A 24,305-nucleotide genomic window follows, 5' to 3' on the forward strand; every position below is an offset into this window, starting at 1 on the left:
CCCACTGTCAGTAGTAGTATAAAAAAGAAGTAATGGATTTCAAGGATGAATTTTCACTATTGTGTTTTGCGAGGAAACTAAAAGAGAACACCTATCTTTCTTGACATGGGCCAAAATTAATGCCATTTGGGAATCTGTCTATTTACACAAAAGTTAATGGGAAACAAGTTTTGGAATCTAGTTAGATGATAATTTGGAAATAAAACCGCATCAGATTAGAGACTACCAGGCAGGCAGAATGTTGAATTACCATAAGTGACCAAGTTCTCCGAATTTTCAAATGAATGTTAGACTTGAATTGGATGTTGGACTAAACAAATGTTGTTGTTTGATTAGTGGTAGATATATGAAATGATATTTCAGAAAAATGCTCCATCACTGAAAGCCTGTATCTCTACTAGCTTAGCTTTTAACTTCTGATATAAGTGTGGCATATTGGGAATCTGATGATTTATATGTGAAAATTGTCTACATATGTATAATGTTAATGTATACACTTTAATACCTACAGAAGTCTATTACCAGAGCCAAATAATATATAGGAAAGAAGGAAATTAAGAAATATAAGCAAAGAAGAAAAGATATTTTCAGATGAAATTTGGAATGGGATTGAGAGTTGATGAGGTAGAGAGAGAGGTTATTCCAGATAGTAGAAACTGCAGAACAGAAGGCTCTTTTAATATGTATATTGCAAGTATAATTTTAAAAGTAGGTACAGGTAGACGGTTATGCTAACTTTACTACAGAAATTGGCACTGGAATGTCAAAGAAATCCAAGGGAAAATATAAAATAAACATATTTTCTTAGTTTTTGCTGGTGCTTTAGAAGATTCTTTAACTTCTAGGCTTATTAATTCTAATATTTTCATTAAATTTCATCATTAGAAGAGGCACTTTCATCCTTAAGGCACCTGGAACTTCCTAAGAGAGGAAAGCTTATTTTGCTGAAGCTGTTCAGAAGTTTGATTTTTAGTTCTAGGTATAATGTAGCAATGCTTCCTGGCATATTTCCTTGAGATCAAATAAAGAAGATAAAATTGGACCCCGATCGTGCAATTGGATTTGTCTGAGTCTATGCTTGTGCCTGCATAGAGCCTGAATGATTTTAATGGTGCTCTGTGTGCCACATGGATGCAGACAGCTGCCTGCCAGGATCTATTTCATGATTGAAGTCTTAGGGTGTAGCTGTTGTATGTTTTTATGAGTGTAGGGTATGTGTATTTTAGGATTCACTCAAAATGAACATTATAGGTAAGGCGGGGATACAGGTTCCGTTCTTTTCAAATGAAAAAAGTAGCATTAATTCAGTACCAAAGGTGAGAAATCATGCACTTATAAGTGAGAAGTTCCAGAAATTAAGGTTTGTGCTACTGCAGTAATTCATATATATCTGAGCCTACCTCTCATTTTGAATACATCTCATAGACATTTTCTGCCCTTGTTTAAATGTTATATTACCTCATCCATCTTGTCTCTCAGTTACTTCTTTTACTGGACCAACTTCTGTTGGTGAGAGAGACAAGCTTTCGTGCCACACAGAGCTTTTCTTCAGATCTGGAAAAGGTACTCCGAGCATCACAACTAAGGCCATGTCTACACTCCAAAATTATGTCAACCTAACTTACATCGGCATACAGCCACTGAAGTTATTAAATCGCTTATGTGTGCACGGTTGGCTCCTTGTGTTGGCGATGCATGTCCTCACTTGTATCAATTGTATTGTCAGTATGGGGCATTGTGGGATAGCTCCAGAAAGTCAGTAACACTCAATGTAAGCAACACAGTGTCTACTCTAACACTGTGTCAACCTAATTACGTCTACCGTTACTCTACGCCACTTGTGGTGATGGTGTTCCTAAATTGTCATAGAGAGGCACTTATGTTGGCTGGAGCCAAATTTAAGTGAAGACCTTCCACTGCTAGGGCAACCCAAGGCATCTTCTGTTAACCTATCCATGTTGTATAAACTGTGCCTAGTACAAGGTGGAGCAGAAACCCCCTCTTTTTGTCCTATGACTGCAGAAGTGTTAACAGGCCCTTGAATGGACCCTTGCAGTATGCACGAACTACTTATGCTAAACAATCTATTCCACTTTGCATTTAGCTGTGACTCTCAGGGCTTGTCTACACTATGCAGCTTTTAGCGACAAGGCTGTGTCAACACATCCTTATCGCTAAAAGTCAGCATGTGTGAATGCTCTCTGTCAGTATTTTATCTGCACTTTTGCCGTCAAAATACTTCCAGTCCCGTGAGCGGCATTAGCTTTGTTGGCAGTAGAGTGCTCCTGCCGACAAAGCCACAGTCACACTGCCACTTGCATCGGCAAAACTTTTGTCTTTCTCAGGGGGGCTTTTTTAAGCACCCGTGAAAGACAAAAGTTTTGTCGACAACGTCGCAGTGTAGACAAGCCCTCAAAGTACCTTTCCCAGACCTGAAGAAGACCACTGTGTGGCTCAAAAGCTTGTCTCTTTTACCAGCAGAAGTTGGTCCAATAAAAGATATTACCTCACCCATCTTGTCTTTCTAATATCCTAGGACCGACAGCTAAAACTACTTTGCAATTAACTAACAGTAATACAATCACCATTAAGTGTACAAGATGTGTGACATATTCAAGTTCATATTGCAGTAGGAATCTTATCTTCTGGAACCTCTGACTTCAGCATGCTTGAATTTGCAATCTTAATGTTGCATTAATGCTAATTTTTATATTTTTTTATCAAGATTTTTAAAAATAGCCTGAAAGCAGCTTCCCAAATCTATAGTTAAAAATAGGCTTTCAAAAAGTGCTTATTACCTGGCAGCTTCTATTGTGTGATATTTGTGCATTTGCGAATTGTGTGACGGGTGAGACAGATAATGCTTGTCGGTTGTGTTTTATAGATAATTTCTTTAGTGGTGTTCAAAAACTAATATATGAGTAATTCTAGATAAACTTTTAAAATAGCTATTCACAAATAGGATCCATTTAATTTATATTAAATAACAAGTCTTCAACGAAAGTAGCTCAACATGCAACGAATCTAATGCTGCCTCAACAGCTTTGCTAACTCCAGTTTTTGCCTGTTATATTTTCGTGTGTATGTGTGTGTTTCATGCAGCTTTCTGAACTTTTATCTGCTAGCCTTAATAGTCTGTTTTTTGTTTTCTTGGTTCTGTTTTGCCTTTTAAATCTGATTAAAATGTCAGAAATAATGGGGAAAGGAACAATTATATAAAAGAGCAGTTGGCACAGACATTCCACTTGCACAGATTGTACAGATTCCTTTGATTTGCAAACCAAATCTAAATGAGTTGTGCATGATGATGATACTATTCCTTAGCAAGGGATCTTTGCAGCAAAGAACCCATCTGGGTTCTATTCTTGGAACTCCTACGAACAGCCTGGGCATGATTCACTTCTGTTTTAGTGCAGCTTTGTGTCACTGGTGTTTCAGCAGCATAGAAACTCAGCAGCACAGTGATGAATCGTGCGCTCTCTATGAAGAAGGAGGGATAATATTTCACTTCTGAAAATACCTTGAAGATGTGCCATTGAAAGCGATATAAGTTCAGAGTTATTAGAACTCGATTTAGTAGTCCCTGGGTTTGTTAACCAAGGGTTTGAGCATCTACACTCATTTGTAACCCCAGGTTAGGAATTGTTGAACTCTGGGTCCCAACCGGGAGTTCCAGCATCTATGCTGCATTATGCGGGTTTGAGTCCAACCACCCATATCCCAGACTTCCTAGCTCCCTCCCAGAATGTGGCTGTTCCTGTCCTTTGTTCATGGTACAGCGTGGGAAAACTTGACAGTCCCCCAAACTTGACTGGCCAGAGCACAAAGATAGTCTGCCCATGGGACTGGGGGTACTTTAGGCGGACTCCCAGAGCATGAGTCCAGTGGGGTTTTGTCTACACTGCAGTGGGGCTTGAACCCTGGCTCCCAGCTTTATGGAGGCTCAGACTCTCCATCCCCTAAGGGTCCTGGGACCCAGGGTCTGAGTCCTCGGTTAGGGCAATTTGTGTGTAGACGGAAGGGGGGCTAGGCGGAAGCCTGAGTTCGAACCCTGGGCTTATATTGCAATGTAGACATACCTTACGTGATGGAGTGGATTCAAGTGATAGTAATCAGAACATCTCTTAATTAATAATAGTGCCACCTCCATTTACTAGCTTAACATTCCGTTTCAGCTACTGAGCAGCAGCAGTGGGAACTTTCAGCCAGTCCTTCTTTCTTCCCTCTCTCACAATTGAACACACTGTTAAAAATTATCCAGGGAAACTTGCAATATGTGTTCTGCATCGTGTGGTACCAGTCCCATTAGTAGCTCAGAGCCATACTGTGAAGGCTTAGAGCAGCTTGCAGATACTTTAATGTAGGGGAGAGAAGTAGAGAAGCTAGAGTCCGCAGCACATTTAGGAAACATTTACTAGGCAACCAGGAAAAAACAGCACATGCAGTAAGGAAGGATGATACTGTACTTGCTATGAACAGAACAATGTACCATGACTTTCCAGAGTTTTGCTTCTTTGGACTGCTCCATATCCATTTGATACACATAGATCAGTGAAAAGATGTTCTGATAGGATTGCACTTCTTGTTTTTATTCCCAGCTCATCTCTTCTCACTGCCCTCTTTTAGCTTCTCTCCTCGGGGGGAGCATTTACCATTCAGGAGGTCAGTTTGTCTTTTGGATGGGTTGGACAGCCCTCTCTGCAGTCAGAATCCATGGCTGGTTGTAAGTGATTTCTGTGGGATAGAATGCTATGCTATCATTTCTGAATTCATTTCTTTGCGTAACAAACTATGAGTGTCCAAAAAGAAAAGGAGGACTTGTGGCACCTTAGAGACTAACCAATTTATTTGAGCATAAGCTTTCGTGAGCTAGGTCCCAGGCAGATCAAAGTATGCAATTGCTTTCTGACATTTTGATACAACTGTGGCTGCTTATGGGAGGAAGGCTCTTCAGTTCCTATACATCATTATTAAACTACTGATTAACTGCAGCATGAAGCTCTATGCGGGTCATGATTCTTCATCATGAAGGTCTAGTAAAGCTTATTTGTAAATTACACTTACAAATGAGAATCCAGATCAGGAACTCTGTTGCACCCTCACTTTCTTACTCTAATGCAAGAAACATAACAGTTGAGATGCGATATATTGTGGAGGAATTTGGGGTAAATGCTGTCAAATTTAAATTGTGTCAGTCACTGGTTAGTGTTACATTTCTTGCTATGACCATGCAGCTCCCAGTATATTTTATATATTTGTTTCCTCTTTATTTTAGGAAGCATTATATGGTTTAGAAACAGTTTAGAAGTTTTCAGCTCTAAAAATTATTGCAGTAAAATATTGCTGATAAGTCATATAGGGTGAAGCTAGACTTTGATCAGATTTTTCCGTTAATGGCTCTGTAACAAAAATATGAAATCCAGATGAAATGTAAGCAGCAGATATGAACCAGGTTTTTATTTCAACTATGGCATTTTCTTCCAGTTAGAAAATTAATATTCCTCCAAAAAAGGTGCTCCCTGGAAGAAAAGATATGTTAGATCTCTGGACCGTGAGAGCACCTGAATTGCTACAGATGCCAGCAATGCAGTGGCCCTGCATCTCTGGGAAGAAGGTTATTCTATTCCACAAAAGCCAAAAAGAGGCATACAATGGGCTCCACAATACTGAACAGTGGAGAGAGAAGCTTGGGGGAAACAGTGCTAGTGTATATTAGCTTCCATCTATCGCAGCTCCCAAGCTAGGTTCAGCTTTTTCTTTTATTTTTACTTTTATTTTTCTTTCTTTTCCCCCCCATCCCATTTGTTAACCAGAGAACAAATCCCACAGCATCATTCCCATGAGAATACCTGCCTTATGAAAATTGGACTAGAAAGAGTCACAAAGTGTTGGGCGGGGGGGTGGAGTGACACTTATTCACAGTTTATAGAGGGACACATGCATACTATGCAGAGAGGCAGCTGGTCTAGTGTATAGGGTGCTGGACTGGAATGTGTACCAGGAGACCTGGGTTCTAGTCCTGGTTCTGCCCTTGATCTGCTATGTTACCGTGGGCTAGTCATTGGGCTCTTTCTGCCTCTGTTTCCCTTCCCTTTCTCTATTAATGGGGATTTTTTTTGGTGGAATTAGTTATTAGAAGTAGTGTGGGAGTAGCTCAATGAGTGCACTAGAGTTTATAAACCCTGCCTGGGCCTGATCTGGATCTCCATGAGGTAGGGATTACAGGCAAAGAGCCCTGTATGGGGGTGAAAAGAGAGTAGCCAGGGAGGAGGAGAAATTTGAGGGGTTAGGGATAGATCTTTTGGCTGAGGTCAAGTAAAAGGGGAAAAGGCATGCACGGAGAGCTAGGGGAAGACAGGGGCCCCCTTCTGTCAATCTAATGACTCCCCCTGAATAAATTATATTACCTCACACAGTCATGCTAACATGCACGCACACAGAGCCATATACCACTTTCCTCATGCTGGGGAAATGGGAGATAGGGCATCACAAGGGGATTTGATCTAAGGACAGAGAGAAAAAGATATCTGGGGAGAGTCCTGCACATTTTGCAAGGTCCATGTAGATTCCTGTCAATGATAGTTCCAATTCCCAGGCAAAATAATTTGCAAGCTGGATTCAAGGCTATAGATATGCATTTAGTTGCTTAAAACATGATGTATGTGGAAAGGCTGGTATGATAAAATGGCATTGCAGGGTAGTTTATGTTGTCTTAATGATTTCTTGTGCAAAGCCATTGCCTTTACATTTTGCCCATAGTTACATCCAAGCTAAATTAGGGTCAGATCTGTGCCCTGTTTGTCCTACTTGAGGATCTAGGCACTAAGTAAGTGTACTGTGTATATATGTACTGGAATAACTGAGAATAGAACTAATAATTTTGTTGTTGAAGCATGAGCCAGAAGAGAGTCTAGCTCTCTTGCTCTTAAAAATCTGTGTTGGTTCTGCCATGTAAACCAGAGTAAAAAGTTGTAATAACTTTTCTGTCAATAAAGTAACTAGCTACATAGCTGAATATGGACAGAGTTGCTGAGTAAGAAGTCATTCTGATACCGTCACTTTTCAGAGCAGAATTCTGAAAAGAGGGCATTGGAAGATATCTGGGAACCCGACTGGGTTTGGGGAGGAGGCAGCCAAGCAATTTGCTGGCACCTCCTTGTGGTGGATGTCCAGTGCAGGTACTCCATAGGGAAGGGACACAGTGACCAGATAAATGGCTTGGTAAAGGATTTAAAAAGGAGATGTTAGTTAATGAAACGGAATGGGTCGGGGTGATTGGGGCTCCTATGAATGGTACGGCAGGAAGCCAAACTCCCTTTATTACAGCCCACCTTAACCCTCCTCTGAGGGGGAGGGGTGGATGGCAAGGTCCCAGCAATGGGTGGGTTGGGGGACCTGGATGAAAAAAAGGGGGGGGGGGCTGGCAAAAGCCCTTCGGATACTTATTGAATGAACATGGAATTACCTGCACTGTACACTTTTATCTGCCGTGTAGACCCAGACATCTAATAAAAAAGTTATGGCCTGATTAAAACCATGTCAAATGTCTCCCATCCTTCTTTCGGTATCGCCGGACAATCACTTTTCGGAGCTGAATTTTACTTTGAGAAAGAAATTAGAGCTGGTTGGAAAATAGGGGTTTTTTTCCATGGACAATTTCAGTGAAAATTAAAGAAAAAGTTTGTCTAAATTTCCCATTGAAAATTCTGATTTTTTTCAAGGGAAAAAATGAATACAGAAAATAGTGTGGATTTTGGCTGAAAAAAAGATAATTTGTCAGGTGTTCAGTTCTTCAAAATACTGAAATTTTCAGCTGAAAGCAGACACTTTTCATGAAAAATTTTGTTTGGTTGAAAACCCAAATTGCCGTCACAAATATTTTGGACAAAAAAATTTCAACCAACCCTAGAAGAAGTCCATTAAAAGAATGCTTCAATTTTTGCCTCATTCAGATCATTCTGAAAACTTACTTCTGCAACCAACAAACAATGACTCTCTGAATATGTTGGTTATAAAGGATTGTTGTTATAGATGTGTTGGTTTTAAAGGATTAAGAATCATAGGAGTGCACAAAGTGGCATGGGGACTCATTGGTTGATCTGTCCATGACAGTATCTTCTAGTTTGTTACAGTGGCTTTTATTCCTTGGGGACAGAAACAGATCTTTGTGTGTGTGTGTTTATATTTACACAAAAATACAGATAGCAAATATTTGTTAGAAGATTGTGTTTTAGTGGTATTTTGTGAATAATGTGTGTGCATGTGTATGTGTGCATGAATATTAGGAGCATTTAGATTATTTATAATTTATACTTCTAGTTAAAACAGAACCAATGAGCAGCAGTGAGATTGCTACGACTACAGCAGACGAGTCTTTAGACAATTTCTCAGGATCAGGTAAGAAATAAATAAAGATATTTTTCACTTACTGTTTTCTTCCCCTCTTACAGTCTAAATACTGTATGCAGAAGTTAAAAATAAAAGGTTTTATACAGTCTGTAGCTCGCACATTCTATCGGGCCTGATCTTACACATCTTACTCAGGCAAAAGTCAGTGGGAATTTTCCATAAGTAAGAAATGCGAGATCAACTCATTGATATCCATGGATAACTTCTCTGGGAGCTCCACTCAGGATTGGGGCAGTATTATGGCTCAAACTGTTTTTTTGTTTTGTTTTTGTTTTCTGATGGCTAGCAGATCCACATCTGCATGCTCTAGTTGTGAATGGGATGAAAGTCTAAAATCGTCCTCCTTGCTTGCTTACCGTTATGATGCCTTCTGAATTCTGGCTGTTCCCCAAAAAGTGCAGATATTTACATTTGCCATTTGTGCCAGTAGGTCTCTAAAAGGTGGCGAAAGGGTGCATATTAATCCAAAATGTGTGAATTAACACTGTTATTTCTATATTACTGTTTTTGTCATGCAGAATTTGTACCTAATTCTGAACTCATAAGTTACAATCATGATTGCAGAGAGATGCAATAGAGCTATGTTATTTGCAGTGTGTTATTTGAGAGTGTTATTTGCAGACTCATGTTGACTTTAGAGATTCACTTTAAAAATTGACCAGCTGATGTGTCTTGATTGATATAGGCCACATATGTGTGTGCTGATTATGCTAAAGATTGGCCAACAACTGTTTCTAATATATTCAAGCACATTCAGAGATCTAAACTCAAAATTTTGAACTTAAGAGAATAGGGATCGGTTGTACATTACACTCCATCCTCTTTGAGCCTCTCATACAAGGCAAAGAGGATAGATTCTGGCTGTAGCTGGCCAGCAAACAGTTCCCTCGTGGAGGGTAACTGCCAACTGGCATAAACTCACCAGAGGCAACTCCTCTACTAGACCACACCTCCACTCTCTCAGTGTAGGGTATATGTGAGGGGTATATTGGAGGTAAGATGAGGGGTGTGACAGAGTCTTGTTGTGTTGAACCTCTAGTGATATAAGGTATGTAGGTGTAAGTTCCAGCAGATCCTAGACAATCCAGATGCTGGGTCTGCACCAGATTGGGTAGATATAACTGGTTCCATGATGGCCCCTGCTGTACAAAACAGAGCTTGGATGAGGGAAATATTGAGCCCATCAAATTGACTTTAACAATCCTTGGATGCCAATACACTAACTACTCTGAAAGATACTGTCTTAATTTTACGTCTCAATTTTTTCACAGCTATTTGAAAGCACAGTGTGTGAGAACACTCTTAGACTGTAAATTATTTATAGAGATTCTTGTTATACATAATATATATATATATGTGTGTGTCATATAGATTATACAGCTGGGGTGTATTTACTTTGGGCTTGACACAAACGAGATAACGATAAGGGAAAACAGGAAAAAAATTATTTGCTATCTTTCTTGGTAATGGTCACTCAGAAATAATTCTGTAGTACTGAGAACAAATCTGTATGCTTCACAGGGACAAAATCAGATTCTGCCCAGCTTAACTGTTTTAGGAAATGCTATCAGATGGTACATTGCGCATGCTCTGTTTGATTCCAGATGCCTGACAATAGGCAAGTAATTTTTTGGTAGGTTGATACCAGGAAAGTTATTTTATAGCGATCTCACAACCTGAAATTGACCTTTTCCCTGTGAGGGGCTAAAAAGAGATCTTGGGCGTAGAGAAGAAGTGGGACCCAAATAGTCATCAGAGAGAAGGCAGCTTTCTTCATGGTACCTCTAAAAATAATAGGGACATAGAACTGGAAGGAACTGTGACATTAAGCCCCATATTCTTCATAGAGACATTATTGTGATATGATTATAGCATAACCATGATGTATTTTGTGCAAGATAAGGCTTGTGAGATATTGCGGAAAAGGTTATGATTTACTGAATATGATTAGCCTATTTGGATGCATGTATCATTTTGGTATCTGAAGTTAGGAATATTGTCTATGCATCAGTTACAAACGTGTTTACACCCAGGGAACACTCACTAAGCAGAATGCAATCAGTCTAGATGGTTGGCTGGGAAGGGCCATTAGGGAGAACAGTAGGTCTTAGAAGATGCTAATCTCCCACTGGGGAGCCTTCCTGAGGAGTTACAAAGAGCCTCCGAGTCATGGCTGCTGTGTCCCTACAGGGGCATGTGACCAAGTCATCTGGTACTGGACTCCATCATAGAATACTAGTGTTTTTCCACTGACCAGGCGTGGGAATCAAACTGTGAGACAAAGGGTTCCCATCATATGCAAAAGTGATTTAAGGCAAGGGAGTGACATCATTGTGGTTCTTCACTGGTTCCCCACCCAAAGGAGGCACTTGGAAACACCTAAGAAATGAGGACTGAGCTGGGGGAGAAGAGCTGAACCCAGGCTAGAGGATTTCTAGCTTGTGAAACCTGGGGTTTTAAGCTGCAAGCAAGTGCAGCTTGCCCTTGAGAATCTTTCCAAACTGCCTAAACCAACAATTAGAGTGAGAATTTGCTACTCATATCCAATTTCCTTAGTATATTAAGCTTAAATAGCATTTTTGTTTTATTTGCTAGGTAATCTGCTTTGATCTGTTTGCTATCCTTTATAATCACTTAACATCTATGTTTTGTAGTTAATAAACTTGTTTTGGTCTAAAACCAGTGGGTGGAAATCATAACTGGGGGCAGAAATCTGTTGAATATCTTCCACTGAGGGAGCGGGTGAATTTCATGAGCTTACGCTGTACAGTTCCCTGTGTAGCGCAACACAGTATAATTTTGGGTTTGCACTCCAGAGGGGAGTGCGTGCCTTAGCAACTGGGAGGTGCCTTAGCTGAGCCTTCCCATGCAGAACTGATCTCAGCATCTGTGTGCAGCTGTAGCTGGGTGTGTCCCTACCTGTGTGTGTGCTGGAGAGGGCTTGTCACGGCAGTACAGAGTAAAGAGAGCCCAGGCTAGTGTGTCAGGCGAGTTCAGGGATACCCCAGTTCCAGGTGACACCCCACAGGGAACCCAACAGAAACCTTCTGGATCCTTGAGTCCAGTCCTCTGCTATCTTTATAATTTGTCATATAATCCCATTCATAAATTTATCCAGTCCCGTTTTAAAGCTAGTTAGATTGCTTGCCCTCTCTATTGCTATCGGGAGGCTATTCCAGAACCTCACTCCTCTGATGGTTAGAAACTTTCTTCTAATTTCCAGCCTAAGTTTACTCATAGCCAGTTTATACCCATATGTTCTTGAGCCACCCTTGTCTTTTAGTTAGATAGCTCTTCTCCTTCCCTTATATTTATTTCTCTGATGTATTGCATCTCCTTTCAGCATTCGTTTTGCTAGACTAAACAAGACAAGATCTTTTAGTATCCTCTTGTTAGACAGGCTCTCCAGTCTCCTAATCATCCTAGTACCCTTTCTCTACACATGTCTCAGTTTGAATTCCTTTCTTGAGTATTGTATGCAGTATTACAGATCAGGTCTTACCAGTGCCTTGTACAATGGCATTAATATATCCCTACCTCTAACAGAAATACCTTGCCTGATGCCATTTAGGATCACATTTGCCTTTTTCATGGCAACATCACATTTGTAGTACATAGTCATCCTGTGATTAGCTAATATGCTCCCAAAGTGTATGGTCTTTCACTTTATACTATAATGATGAGCAGAAGGCCCAGCATACAATGCATAGCTGACCTCCTTTCTCTTTAGTGCCCTGAAAGGTCACAAAGAATTCAATCTAGTTAAAGATCTTATATGAATTTTATATTTCTGTGTTAACAGGGATTGATTTTGGGGGTTATAAATAGCTACTTGGAGCTCTTAATCTGAGCTTCAGAAAAAAAACACCTGTTAGGTTAATTTCTTGATCTTACACACTTAACAGTTTTTCATTAAGACAATATGCTATTTCATTATGACATCTTTCTGAAATACTGAAAGTTATCAAAGTCTGAAAATGGATTAGAAATAAGTAGATAGTGCAAGGAAAGAAGCTGAAAGTGGAAGATGTAGTATAGCCTTTGTACTACAGAATTATTTTAAAAAGAGACCCATGCTATGAAGTTACCTGTATGTTTTCAATAGGAAACGTACTTAGAATTTTGTTATGAAATACAGATCTTTGAATACAAAAAGTGGAAACTTGGACAAATTGCTAAAATGGAGTACAAAAGAATAGCCAAAAGTATGGAGGGACAATATGAGTTACACCTAGCAAGGGACGTAAAAGGCGATAACAAGTTATATAAACACATTAGAAACAAGAAAAAGACAAACGAAAGTGTGGGTCTTCTACTTAGTGGGGAAGCAGAGCTAATAATGGATGACATCAAGAAGGCTTAGGTGTTTAATGCCTGGTTTGCTTTGGTCTTCACTAAAAGGTGAATTGTGATCACATACTTAACACAATTAATATTAACAAGGGGGGAGGAACAAAAGCCAAAATAGGGAGAGAACAGGTTATAGAGTAGTTAGATATATTCAGGTGAGTAGGGCCTGATGAAATTCATTCTAGGGTATATAAGGAATCAGCTAAAGAATTCTCAGAACTGTTGGTGATTATCTTTGAGAACTCCTGGGGGACATGTGAAGTCTGAGAAGGCTGGAGAAGGGCACACAAAGTGCCTATATTTAAAAGGGGGAAAATGAGGACTAGAAGAATTATAGACCAGTCAGCCCAACTTTGATACTTCAAACAAATTTCAAACAAATTATTAAACAATCAATTTGTAAGCATTTAGAGAATAATAAAGTTATAATAGCTAACCTGTATGTGTCAAGAACAAATCATGCCTTACCCCAAGTATCCTTACCTTGGTATCCTGCTGTCGGTTGAATTGTCTCGTTAGACTAACCTCACACTTGGTAAGACAACTCGCATTTTTTCATGTATTTATACCTGCTCCTGTAGTTTCCACTCCATGCATCTGATGAAGTGGGTTCTAGCCCACGAAAGCTTATGCCCAAATAAATTTGTTAGTCTCCAAGGTGCCACAAGGACTCCTCGTTGTTTTTGCTGATACAGACTAACACGGCTACCACTCTGAAACCTATGTGGAAGAGTTACACAAACTGGGTTTACTTAGTCTTGAGACAAATAGACTGAGGGAAATAATGGGCTTAATCCACAGTAAGAAAAATTTAGATTGGATATTAGGAGGAACTTTCTACTATAATGGTAGTTAAGATCTGGAATGGGCTTTCAAGGTTGTAGAATCCCCCTCATTGGAGGATTTTAAGAACAGATTAAGCAAACACCTGTCAGGGATGGTCTAGGTCAGTGGCTCTCAACCTTTCCAGACTGCTGTATCCCTTTCAGGAATCTGGTTGATCTCGGTAGCCCAAGTTTCACCTCACTTAAAAACTACATGCTTACAAAATCAGACCTAAAAATACAGAAGTGTCACAGCACACTATTACTGAAAAATTGCTTATTCTCATTTTTACCATATAATTATGAAATAAATAAATTGAAATATAAATATTGTATTTACATTTCAGTGTATAGTATATAGAGCAGTATAAACAAGTTATTGTCTGTATGCAAAATTTTTAGTTTGTACTGATTTCACTAATGCTTTTTATGTAGCCAGTTGTGAAACTAGGCAAGTATCTAGAGGCAAATAGCTAGATGAGTTGATGTACCCCCTGGAAGACCTCTGCATACTCCTAGGGGTACATGTACCCCTGGTTGAGAACTACTGATTTAGGTTTACTTGGTCCTGCCTCAGTGCAGGGGGCTGGACTAAATGACCTCTTAAGATCCCTTCCAGCCCTACATTTCTATGAATCTAATATTCTAAACATTAATAAAACATTGTGCTGGAGTATCGTAAACCTTTGAAAATATGGAAGGAAATTATTTCCAGTGTGCAATCATTTGAGAAAATTTGTTTCCCTTGAAAATGTTGTCTGACTGCAAGCAAAAATAAATTATTGCTCTGGAGTTGTACAAAGAAGGGCAATTTAATCAAGCTTTTAATTTTAATATTGAGCATTCCTATACTGGCACCTGTCCCTGTTAAGTGAGCTGTAGCTCACGAAAGCTTATGCTCAAATAAATTGGTTAGTCTCTAAGGTGCCACAAGTACTCCTTTTCTTTTTGCGAATACAGACTAACACGGCTGCTACTCTGAAACCTATCCCTATTAAAACATTACTTTGTAGGTCAGAATATTTATGGTATTTGGACTTATTTAAAACCTTGTTAAAATTCTGAAATTCTGTTAGCAAAAAGTAATACTTAGTTCAGATGTGTGTGTTTACATTTTAATGTGCTTTCCTTTCTCCTTGGGGCAGTAATTGGAAGCAGTGGCTTCAGCCCAAGACAAACTCATCAGTTCTCCCCACCACAGATTTATCCTTCCAAGTAAGTTATCTTTTCTAAATAATAATAACTGAAATAAATAAACAGGTTTTAGCCTCATTTAGAATCATCATTGGGTTCTTCTGTTATCCGAGTTTAACCCAAAGCTTGTTCTTGAGAAAGTATGTGATTTTATTTTATTTTAGCTGTTTGTATTTTAAAGATTTTTTTAAGAACTTCTGTTCTCTCATGCAATCTATGACCATGTGCTAATCAAGCTAATATAATAAGGCTGTCAGTTAACACAAGTACTCATATATCTCTGTCTAATACAAATTCTATTTTCTGTCATTTATAATCAATAGCAGACCATACCCACATATTCTTCCTACCCCTTCCTCACAAACTATGGCTGCATATGGGCAGACGCAGTTTACAACAGGAATGCAGCAAGCTACAGCTTATGCCACATACCCACAGCCAGGCCAGCCCTATGGAATCCCTTCATATGGTGAGTAAGAGTCAGTATCAATGTTATTTAATTCTGGGGTAAACATTTTTACCCAGAAAAGCTGTATGACCCAGAGAAACATATTTTCTCTGTGTTTAATGTGACAACTGTCCATGTGCATGTTTGTAGTCAAAAACCTACATTCAGTTCCCTTTCGGTGAAATGGGGAAAGCTTAGTATATGTATTTACTAGAGTCTAATTAGGAATGTACCTGACAAATGTGACTTATACAAATCCATAACAACTCTCATAACCTCCTGTGGAATAGTTGCTTTTACCTTTTATTTCTGTTTTTTTAATGCTACCTTTAATAGAAGCCATGGAAAAGAAGCATTCATCAAATGTTTTGTTAGAAATGGACAAAGGGGAAATATAAAATTTAAAGAGCTAGTACTGCTCTCTCTTACACCTGTTGACTTCAGTAAGAATTGTGCAATCCAAGTGCATACAAGGGTAAATTGATAAATACAGGGCTTGATCCTCAACTGGTGTAAACCAGTCAAGCTCTTCTGATTTATATCGGCTGAGGATCTGACTCAAGAAGTCTACTTTTATGTAGTTTTGGAAATCTGCCGTGGTGGAAATTGAAGTAAATGCCATTAAGGCTCTAAAATGCTGACAATATGATGATATATAATCCAATTACATTTTTCACATTGTCCCTATATGTATTGCGTATATTGATCTATATTATAAAATAAATAGCTATAAACATAGTTCATATATTTCAACTCTTTTCTGCATATTTTAAACATCTAAAACATTTTATTTGAATATTTAAAATATATTTTCAGTGATGGTAATGTATTTTTCTTACGTATATCGTAAATGTATGTTTTTCTTGTTTGAGGCTTCTATTGGTCCTTGGCTATCTGTGGTGGGTTGGGCAGCCCAGACGGTGACTTATCTTGTTCCCTTTGTCTTTCTGTGTGAAATCCTGGACCCATTAAAGTCCGTGGTAAAACTTCCATTGACTTCAGTGGGGCCTGGATTTCACCCTCTCAGTTTAGCTGGCTCCCTGTCACCCGTGCTCTGTATGTGAGTTGCTCTATTTGGACTCTGCTTGCTGGTTTGGCTAGCATGCTTATCTAGTCTCTTGCTTTTTTTTTCTCCCCCTGCCCCATCCATCCACTGTGCCGAGGACTTTGGTCAGTTTCGTCTTGCACATTTTGCATTACAGAACTCCTTTTTACAACTGAAAAACTGGCTAAGTGATACGGCTCATTGCATTTTTTGTTTTCCTACATGTCCACCTCAGGGCTCAGCCAAGGTTCTTTTAGCTATGTATCTTGTTGTTTAACAGTAGCATTAAAAAGCAAACATACTGTGGGAGTTGACATAAGAGTATTTCCTTGTGTACAGATACATTTAATTACATCTTTAGGCCCCAGTCGTGCAGTCTGTGCTCATGTGAGCAGTCAGACTGAAGGCAATGGGACTGTTCATCTGCACAAAGCAAGCAGGATGGGCACCATATTAGAGTCAAAATTCTCTTCCCAGGTCTGCAGGTGAATCCCATTTTCTGCATCATGTACTTTGTCTTTCTCTCTTTCCATGCCTACGGGTTCCAACACTTGTGGAATGAGCAAAATAGCAGCGTTAGATATGTCCTACTCATCTGAAAGAGAAAATTTGCTTTTTAGGTCTCTCTCTCTCTCTCTCTCTCTCTTTTAAGTCTGGGGGCAGGTCTACACTTAAAACTCTGCAACGGTGCAGCAGCACTTTGTGAAGATGCTACTGTGCTGACAGGAGGGCATCTCCCATTGGCTTAGTTAATCACTTCCAGGAGAGGCGGTAACTACATTGATGGGAGAAGCCCTTGGGGATTTTTCACACCCCTGAACGGTGTATTTATGTAAGTTTATAATGTAGACTTGGCATGGGACTTACTGAAAATGCACTTTTCAAAATTTGAAAGGCCATGTTCTCTAAAATCTAGTTGGGATTTATTAATTTTTATGTCACTTTAAATTGAGGTTGAAAATTAAAATCCCAGCCCTTTCTCAGCTTCTTTGATTGAGGCAGTTATTGGGAAGGTGCTGCTGTGAAGGCACAGGGAGCACCACTCAGAGCAGTACTTAAGTATCTGCCAGGAAGAGGCCCAGTCTCTCTATTTCTCACCTCCTGCATCTCTACCATGCTGAACTCATGGAAGCAGGAAGTGGGGTGGAAGGAAATACCACTGACAAGTAGTTCCTAGGGAGCTGCTGGCTCTGGTACATCTGCAAAGCTACTGAGGAAGCTGGAGAAGTGTAGCTATTCATTTCCTGAGGCACTCCACTGCTGTCTGCCTTTCTTAGTGGCATATTGTAAAGGCTTCATTTACCAGCTGCTTCTCCCCCTGGATCCTGATAGTACCTTCATGGTCTCTCCCCGTTACCTCTCTTTGCATGTCTGGACTAGTGAAGAGAAAAGGAGAGGGTAAAGGAGCATGAAGAGCTGGTAAGTGAAGCCACTGGAGGAAAGCAGACAAGGAGTTGTGGGGTGTCAGGAGGTGAAAAGCTCCTCCGCCTGCTTCTTAGAAATTTGCAGAAGGGCCAGAACTGGAAGCTGTCAGTGGCACATTATCTTCCAGTTGGCATCCACCTCCAGCTTCCTACCCGCTACGTCCCTTGTTTGCCTCATGTTGAAAGGAGGCATGAACTAGGAGAAATGCTCTCTGCACACACTCAAAGGCTGGGAGTTGAAGCAGGAGCTAAAATTTCTTAGCTTGATCTCAGTTTAAACTAATTAAAAAAAATTCACATGAGCGTTTCAAGGGTCTTTCAAATTATGAAAGATGAGGATAACGTTCCTGGGAATTATTGATACCAACACTATAAAGTGGAAGTTTCACAGTGAGCCCATATGTCAGATTCATCATTATGATTTAATTGCAGGGTGAAATATAAGCGGAAAGGGAACAGCAAGGGGAACCAACCCTTATTTAAACACAACTTACTTTGGCAGTTATGCAGAAGGAATTAGAAAAAAGTGAAGGGCCATAATTACAAAATGGATATCTCAGGAGCGCATGAAAAATATGCAGTCATGCATATTGGACTGTTTGGGGCATATAACTGCATATTGTACAAGTGTAATGACTTTTTTGCACCTCCCTCCTTCATACATCATAGGACTTGAGTTTTTAAGACTTGAACCAAAAGGTAAATGGATTTATAGTTTATCATTTACAAAAGTCTACTACTCATCCACACTTTATGATTCACCCCAAATAATGGTGACCTCTGAGTATAGAGGTAATCACAGACTGCTGCAATAAGATCTGAGACAAGTCTTACATTACTCATATTACTACTATATTGCTAAGACTATTATTTTTGTAAAATATGCATTATGAAATATCTCAAATAGCTAAAATTAAACTCCAGTGTCCAAATAATGTACTTGTTGTGATGTCTGTTCCTGATATTTATTGTTTATTCATTTAGGTCTTGATCCAAAGCCCATTGAAGTCAGTGCGAGTCTTTCCATTTCAGTAGGCATTGGATCAGGCTGAGTTTTGTTAGAGCATAATTTTTAATGGATTTGCCTGTCATTAGTACAGATTAATGAAGCTTTGCTGTATCCTCCCTGTTTGAGAGCTCCTCTCTAAGGCATATTTAGCATCCTGTATGTCTATTTTGGTCATTGGTTAAAAACCATATATGTTTTACAATACATACCATTTTTGAAAAGGCATATTATGTGCTAATGGACCTAATTTAATCACTTTTAAAGAGGATTTTCTTTTTATAATACTGTAAAAGCCTCTTTGGAGCTGTGTAAGAAAAAAGTAGGATTGTTGATCCTTTATCCATAAATATTTCACAATGCAAATCTCAATTATTATGTTATGAAAAAGAGTGGGTTATGTTACACTTCATTGAAACTATATGAAATTGGTGTTCTGCCATCTATGAAATTCGTGAACTTATGGAAATGTTAGCTTCTGACTGAGTTGGCAGGAAATGAGTAAAAAATTATGCAACTTTCCGGAAAGGGCAACTGGCCATATATTCATTTCTCTTGCAACTCTTGATTTTTAAAAACCACAGTTTTGAGCTGAAACTGTCCCTGGTGAACTTATGTTTACATGCAGCTTCTCCCTTATCTCTACTGCACATACCACTAGCATCATTACAAAAATGCATGCAGTGATTACTAACTAGGTGTATGTTTAAAGTACTGCTAGTTATGTGATTTTATTGTCTGTCGGTGTTTGAATATGAACAAATAGATTTGCTATCACTAACTGATTTAGGTGCATTGTGGGCAGGCATCAAGACAGAAGGTGGATTGTCACAATCACAGTCTCCTGGACAGACAGGATTTCTAAGCTATGGGACAAGCTTTAGCACGCCTCAGCCAGGACAGGCACCATATAGCTACCAAATGCAAGGTCTGTATACATATGTATTACCATTTATAGTATATTTCATTGCTCTATTCATTTTTCCATTTAGAATAAAGCAAATATCAGTTTAGGGTAGGATTTTCAAAAGTGTTCAGCATTGGCCTAACTCCATTCTCATTGCTGTCAGTGATAAAAGTCCCACTGACTTTAATAGGAGTAGAGTTAGGCTAACCCTCGGTGCTTTTGAAAATTCCACCTTTAATGATTAAACTAGCATTTTAATGTAAATATTCTATTCTTATTCCAACAAATAATTTTGTCTTCATAAATAGTGAACTACTGTGCTTCAGAGCATAGTACTGGAAAAAATTGGCATGATTATGAATATAGGAAGTGACCAGATTTAACTTAACACCTGAGTCTGTTTTCTCTATCTGTAAAACAGGTAAATATTTTTTGTCCCTTTCAGAGCCTTTGTCAGAGTTAATTAACATTTTTAGAGTATTTTGAAGGTGTAGAGCTTTGTAAGTGGTAGCTAATATTGTCAATTACATTTTTTTCTAGATGCACTTATTTGTTTCTTTTAAATATGACATTAAAATGTATTTTTTCTGTGTTATAAATGTAGCATTCATATTCCTACCTCTGTTGTTCACTGACTGGGTGTGAATAGTTCTGGAATCTGACCATCCATCTAGGCCTCTGTTTGATAAGTGGCCTCTCATTTTGGGTGCCCAACTTGGGATATCTTTGACCTGATTTTCAGAGATGCAGAGTACATGCTTCTCTAGTTGCAGTTAGTGGGAGTTGTCGGGGATAAACATCTCTGAAAAGAAGGGGTAGGGTGTCTCAGGCACCCAGAATTGAAGATTGTTTCTGAAAATGTTGGCACCAGTTTTTATGATACCTGTTACAGTTTCTAGATGTAATTAACTCTCTATCAGATGTTCTGAAGCAGACATGCATTACTGGATTAACTAGACAAGGCTTCACTTATGTTTGACGGCTTTTAGGAAGTACCCATCCAACCCTTAGTTCAGATACAGCAGAGCAACTGCAGTATTGAAAAGGTAATCATCTGACACATAGCTTCTTAAATATAGATCTAGGTACGCTGCATCCCAGCAGGCAGGAGACAAGACAGTACCAAATAAGTATGTTTACTTTTATCAATTTGGTAATTAAAAGTTTTCTATTCTGAATGGGAATAATCATAACCAGGTTATTGGTTTCACTGTCTGCTGATAGTCACATCATCAGAATTGAAGGAAACTAACTTACTGGAGTAAGAGCTCAAAATACGTATCAGTGATTATACAAGCAACTCCCAGAAGGCAGATTCTATCAAGAAATCTTATAATCCATTCTCACTAGGAAATACTTGTGCTGAAGAGCATGTTGTTGTTGTTAACAATTTGTATTTCAGTAGTGCCTTGGTGCCACAGTCATGCATCAGGACCTTTTTGTGCCAGGCAGTGTATCAATACCTAACAAAAAGACAAGTTTAGGGCCAGATTTTTATAGGTATTTAGGCCTCTAACACCCACAGAAGCTAGATATATAGGTACATCTAAAAATTAGGTGTTTAGAGTCTAAGAGGAGATAAAACAGGCTGGGGGAAAACAATGAGATGATGCTAGTTAGCATGATAAACAGTGGGTGCAACACACCAGCTACCTAACCATCATTGAGTTTTTTGTAGGCATCATGGCAGAGGAAAACTTTAAGGAGGGATTTGAGGGAGGGCAATAAGGGTGGTTTTGCAGCTGTTTATGGGAAACCCCATGGGAGAAAGTGAGAAGGTACTTGTTGGAAAATTTACAAATGGGTGATGGAAACTGGCATCATTGGCAGAGCGCAGGCAAGAGTCAACATTGCAGTAGTGTATGGGAGATGATAGCTAGAGTGGGCATAGGCTCTGAAAGACCTTGAAAGTCATGCAGTGAATAGGGAGCCAGTAGAAGGATGAAAAGAAGGTGATGACATGTTTGAAGTGATCTATATGGATAAAGAAGAAAGGCCAGATCCTGAAGAAATTATCTAAGAAACCGCAGCAAGATTTAAAAACTTGTAAAGATGTAAAGATCTAGAAAGCTGGATCAAAGACCAGGCCCAGATTATGAGGGTGAGTGACAGGGAGGATCATGGTAGTGTCCAGGGTGACTCAGAGAAGAGAGGGTTTGAAGGAAAAGTTTAAAAGTTCTGTTTTGGCATGGTTAAACTTAAGATGATGGCTAGACATCCACAAGGAGATGTCAGAGAGACAGGCCATATTTTTATTTTGACCAGAAGGAGAAAAGTCAAGAGTGCAGAGAGCAAACTATAAGTCATCAGTTAAATCATGCTTGAATGAAATGACCCAGAAAGCAGGTAGAGAGGGAGAAGGGGAGGATGCCAAGATTGGAGCCCTGTGGGATACCTACAGAAAGTTGGGGTGGAGATGACAGTCATCATCCAAATGAAATGCTGGAGTAGTTTTTAGGGATGTAGAGGAAAACCACAACCTTTCTAGTCTTTTTGTTCTTACAGTTAGGACATGTCAAAATGAACCCTTAGTTCATGATAGGCTGGGGTGTAAACCTACCTTACTAGCCCGGCATGCACAAAGCATTTGTATGGACCTTAGTACCATGCACTAATGGTTCCTTAATATGCTTTGGTTTACCCCACTTTGAAAGCAGAGTAGATAAAAGTACACTAAGAATTGTTAGTGCATGTCAGCAGGACCCATGTAGACACTTAGTGTAGCAGGCTTGTGTTAGGTAGAGTTACACCCCAATTTGTTGCAAACTAAATGTTTATCTGGACAAACCCGTTGCAAGAATAATATTTTACAGGATTTTTCTACACCATGTTTTCCTTGCCATTATCTTTTTAGTGTGTCTTTTAATTGGGTTAATTCTATATTTTTAAAAACTTGGTACTAGCTTAATTTTGGGGGATATAACTGCATTGGGGCGGGGGGGCGTGTAGATAAGTGGTAGAGTGCATGCAGGAGTAGAGTGATTTTTTTACTTCTGTATTTGGTACTGACGTGACTGCTGCTGGAATAGTGTGTCCTGTTCTGGTATCCACAATTCAAGAAGGATATTGATAGATCGGAGGGTTCAGAGAAGAACCACAAGAATGATTAAAAGATTCGAAAAGATGCCTTATAGTAATAAACACAAAGAGCTCAATCTCTGTATCTTAGCAAAGAGAAGGTTAAGAAGTGACTTGATTACAATCTCTAAGTACTACACAGGGAACAGATATTTCATAATGGGTTGGAGTCAAGCAGGCATAGGTATAACAGGATCCTACGGCTGGAAGTTGAAGCTAGACAAACTCAGACTGGGAAAAAGGTGTACAATTTTAACAGTGAGGATAATTAACCACTGGAACAATTTACAAAGGATCATGGTGAATTCACCATCACTGGCAATTTTTAAATCAAGATTGGATGGTTTTTAAAAAAAAAATTCCCACAGGAATCATTTTTGGGAAGTTCGATGGCCTGTGCTACACAGGAGACCAGACTAGATGATCACAATGATCCCTTCTGGTCTTGGAGTCTCTGAATCTATGAATTTTTCATTCGGACTTGATAGGTGCTAGGAATAAACAGGAATGTTTGTTTCCCCTTCACAATTTTAGTTCTGGAAATTCAACAGCTTCAAGGTTTAAATTATTCTTCAAGTTTGGAATTAAGCTTCCCCACCCAAAACCACAGTCATTGTTATTTGTTCAGAGACCTCCAGAGAGGGGGAATGGATTTGTTCCCCTTCCCCCCTGTATGAATGCATGGGCAGGCTGCAGGTTCTCAATGCAGCCTTTCCATGGAGGCTGAAATAGCAGCTGCTACTGCTCCTCATCTCCTTAGTGTGGTTTCTGAACCACTGGGTCAAAATTATAGACCCCTTGGCCTGCTCCATTAACAACCCTCCAGGGGGCTGGTGCCTCTGGAGGCATCTCTATCTGTTGCAGGGAGGGCTGCAAGATAACCCTGAGCCACTGGTGTGCCTGCACTGCCAGCATACCGCCTTCCCTCCCCCCTTTGTTTCTGGTTTACCACCCGCACCTGCAGCACACACATTGTGTGGAGGCCACTATGCTAGCCCTTCCCATTAGGAGCAAATGTCACCTGAAATGTAGATCTTCTGTAGTGCATGTGCAGGCAATTACACAATACCTTGCCTGTCCATACTAAAATTCTGGCATGGTGATTAGCTGAACAATAGCTAAAGGAAAAGCTGCCAACTTTGAAAATCATGAGGCATATGGCTGTGTGAGTATCCACACAGACATTATCTTGGCACTTGGGCTTCTGTTTGTTTTGAATTTTTCATCTTTACATTCAGAGGGTGGGGGAATTATTTCTTCCTAACTACTATGCTTCTCACTCCCCTTTTGGTAAGTGTTCTGAAGTATGATCCTTGAGTTCTTGACTAAAGGACCACTTGACTAAGGCTGTAGCCCTGAGCCCATAGTTTCTGAACTGATGGTACATGTGGGGAATGCTCAGTCAGATTAAATGGAGCAGGGAGAAGGCTGGGGGTGGTGGGGTTAGAAAAGTGTAAGGGAATCAAAAGCAGAGAGAAGGACCACACTTGCAGCTGTGCAGTTCTGTTTAAAAATCAAAGAAATATAAGCCCTTGTCTATATTTAATTGTGTATATTACTTTGTATCAATGTATCATTCAGCTGTAGTGGTGTTAAATTTATGAGTGCTGCTATTCTTTT

General features: G+C 39.5%; 1 protein-coding gene across 10 annotated transcripts in view; it reads left to right on the top strand.

The window, feature by feature from the left end:
• The window catches only part of EYA1 (EYA transcriptional coactivator and phosphatase 1), a 231,452-nt gene that overhangs the window by 130,083 nt on the left and 77,064 nt on the right, over positions 1 to 24,305 (top strand). For 5 of the 10 annotated variants that reach the window (XM_073330852.2, XM_073330862.2, XM_078851517.1 and 2 more), the window contains 4 exons: positions 8,320 to 8,397; positions 14,729 to 14,798; positions 15,101 to 15,246; positions 19,491 to 19,628. In XM_073330852.2, coding sequence (XP_073186953.1) covers positions 8,320 to 8,397; positions 14,729 to 14,798; positions 15,101 to 15,246; positions 19,491 to 19,628 — 432 coding nt within the window. The remainder of the gene's footprint in view (positions 1 to 8,319; positions 8,398 to 14,728; positions 14,799 to 15,100; positions 15,247 to 19,490; positions 19,629 to 24,305) is intronic. The other 5 variants (XM_073330863.2, XM_073330864.2, XM_073330865.2 and 2 more) reach the window with 5 other exon arrangements.

Source organism: Lepidochelys kempii, chromosome 2 (genome assembly GCF_965140285.1).
Source record: "Lepidochelys kempii isolate rLepKem1 chromosome 2, rLepKem1.hap1, whole genome shotgun sequence".
Lineage (NCBI taxonomy): Eukaryota > Metazoa > Chordata > Testudines > Cheloniidae > Lepidochelys > Lepidochelys kempii.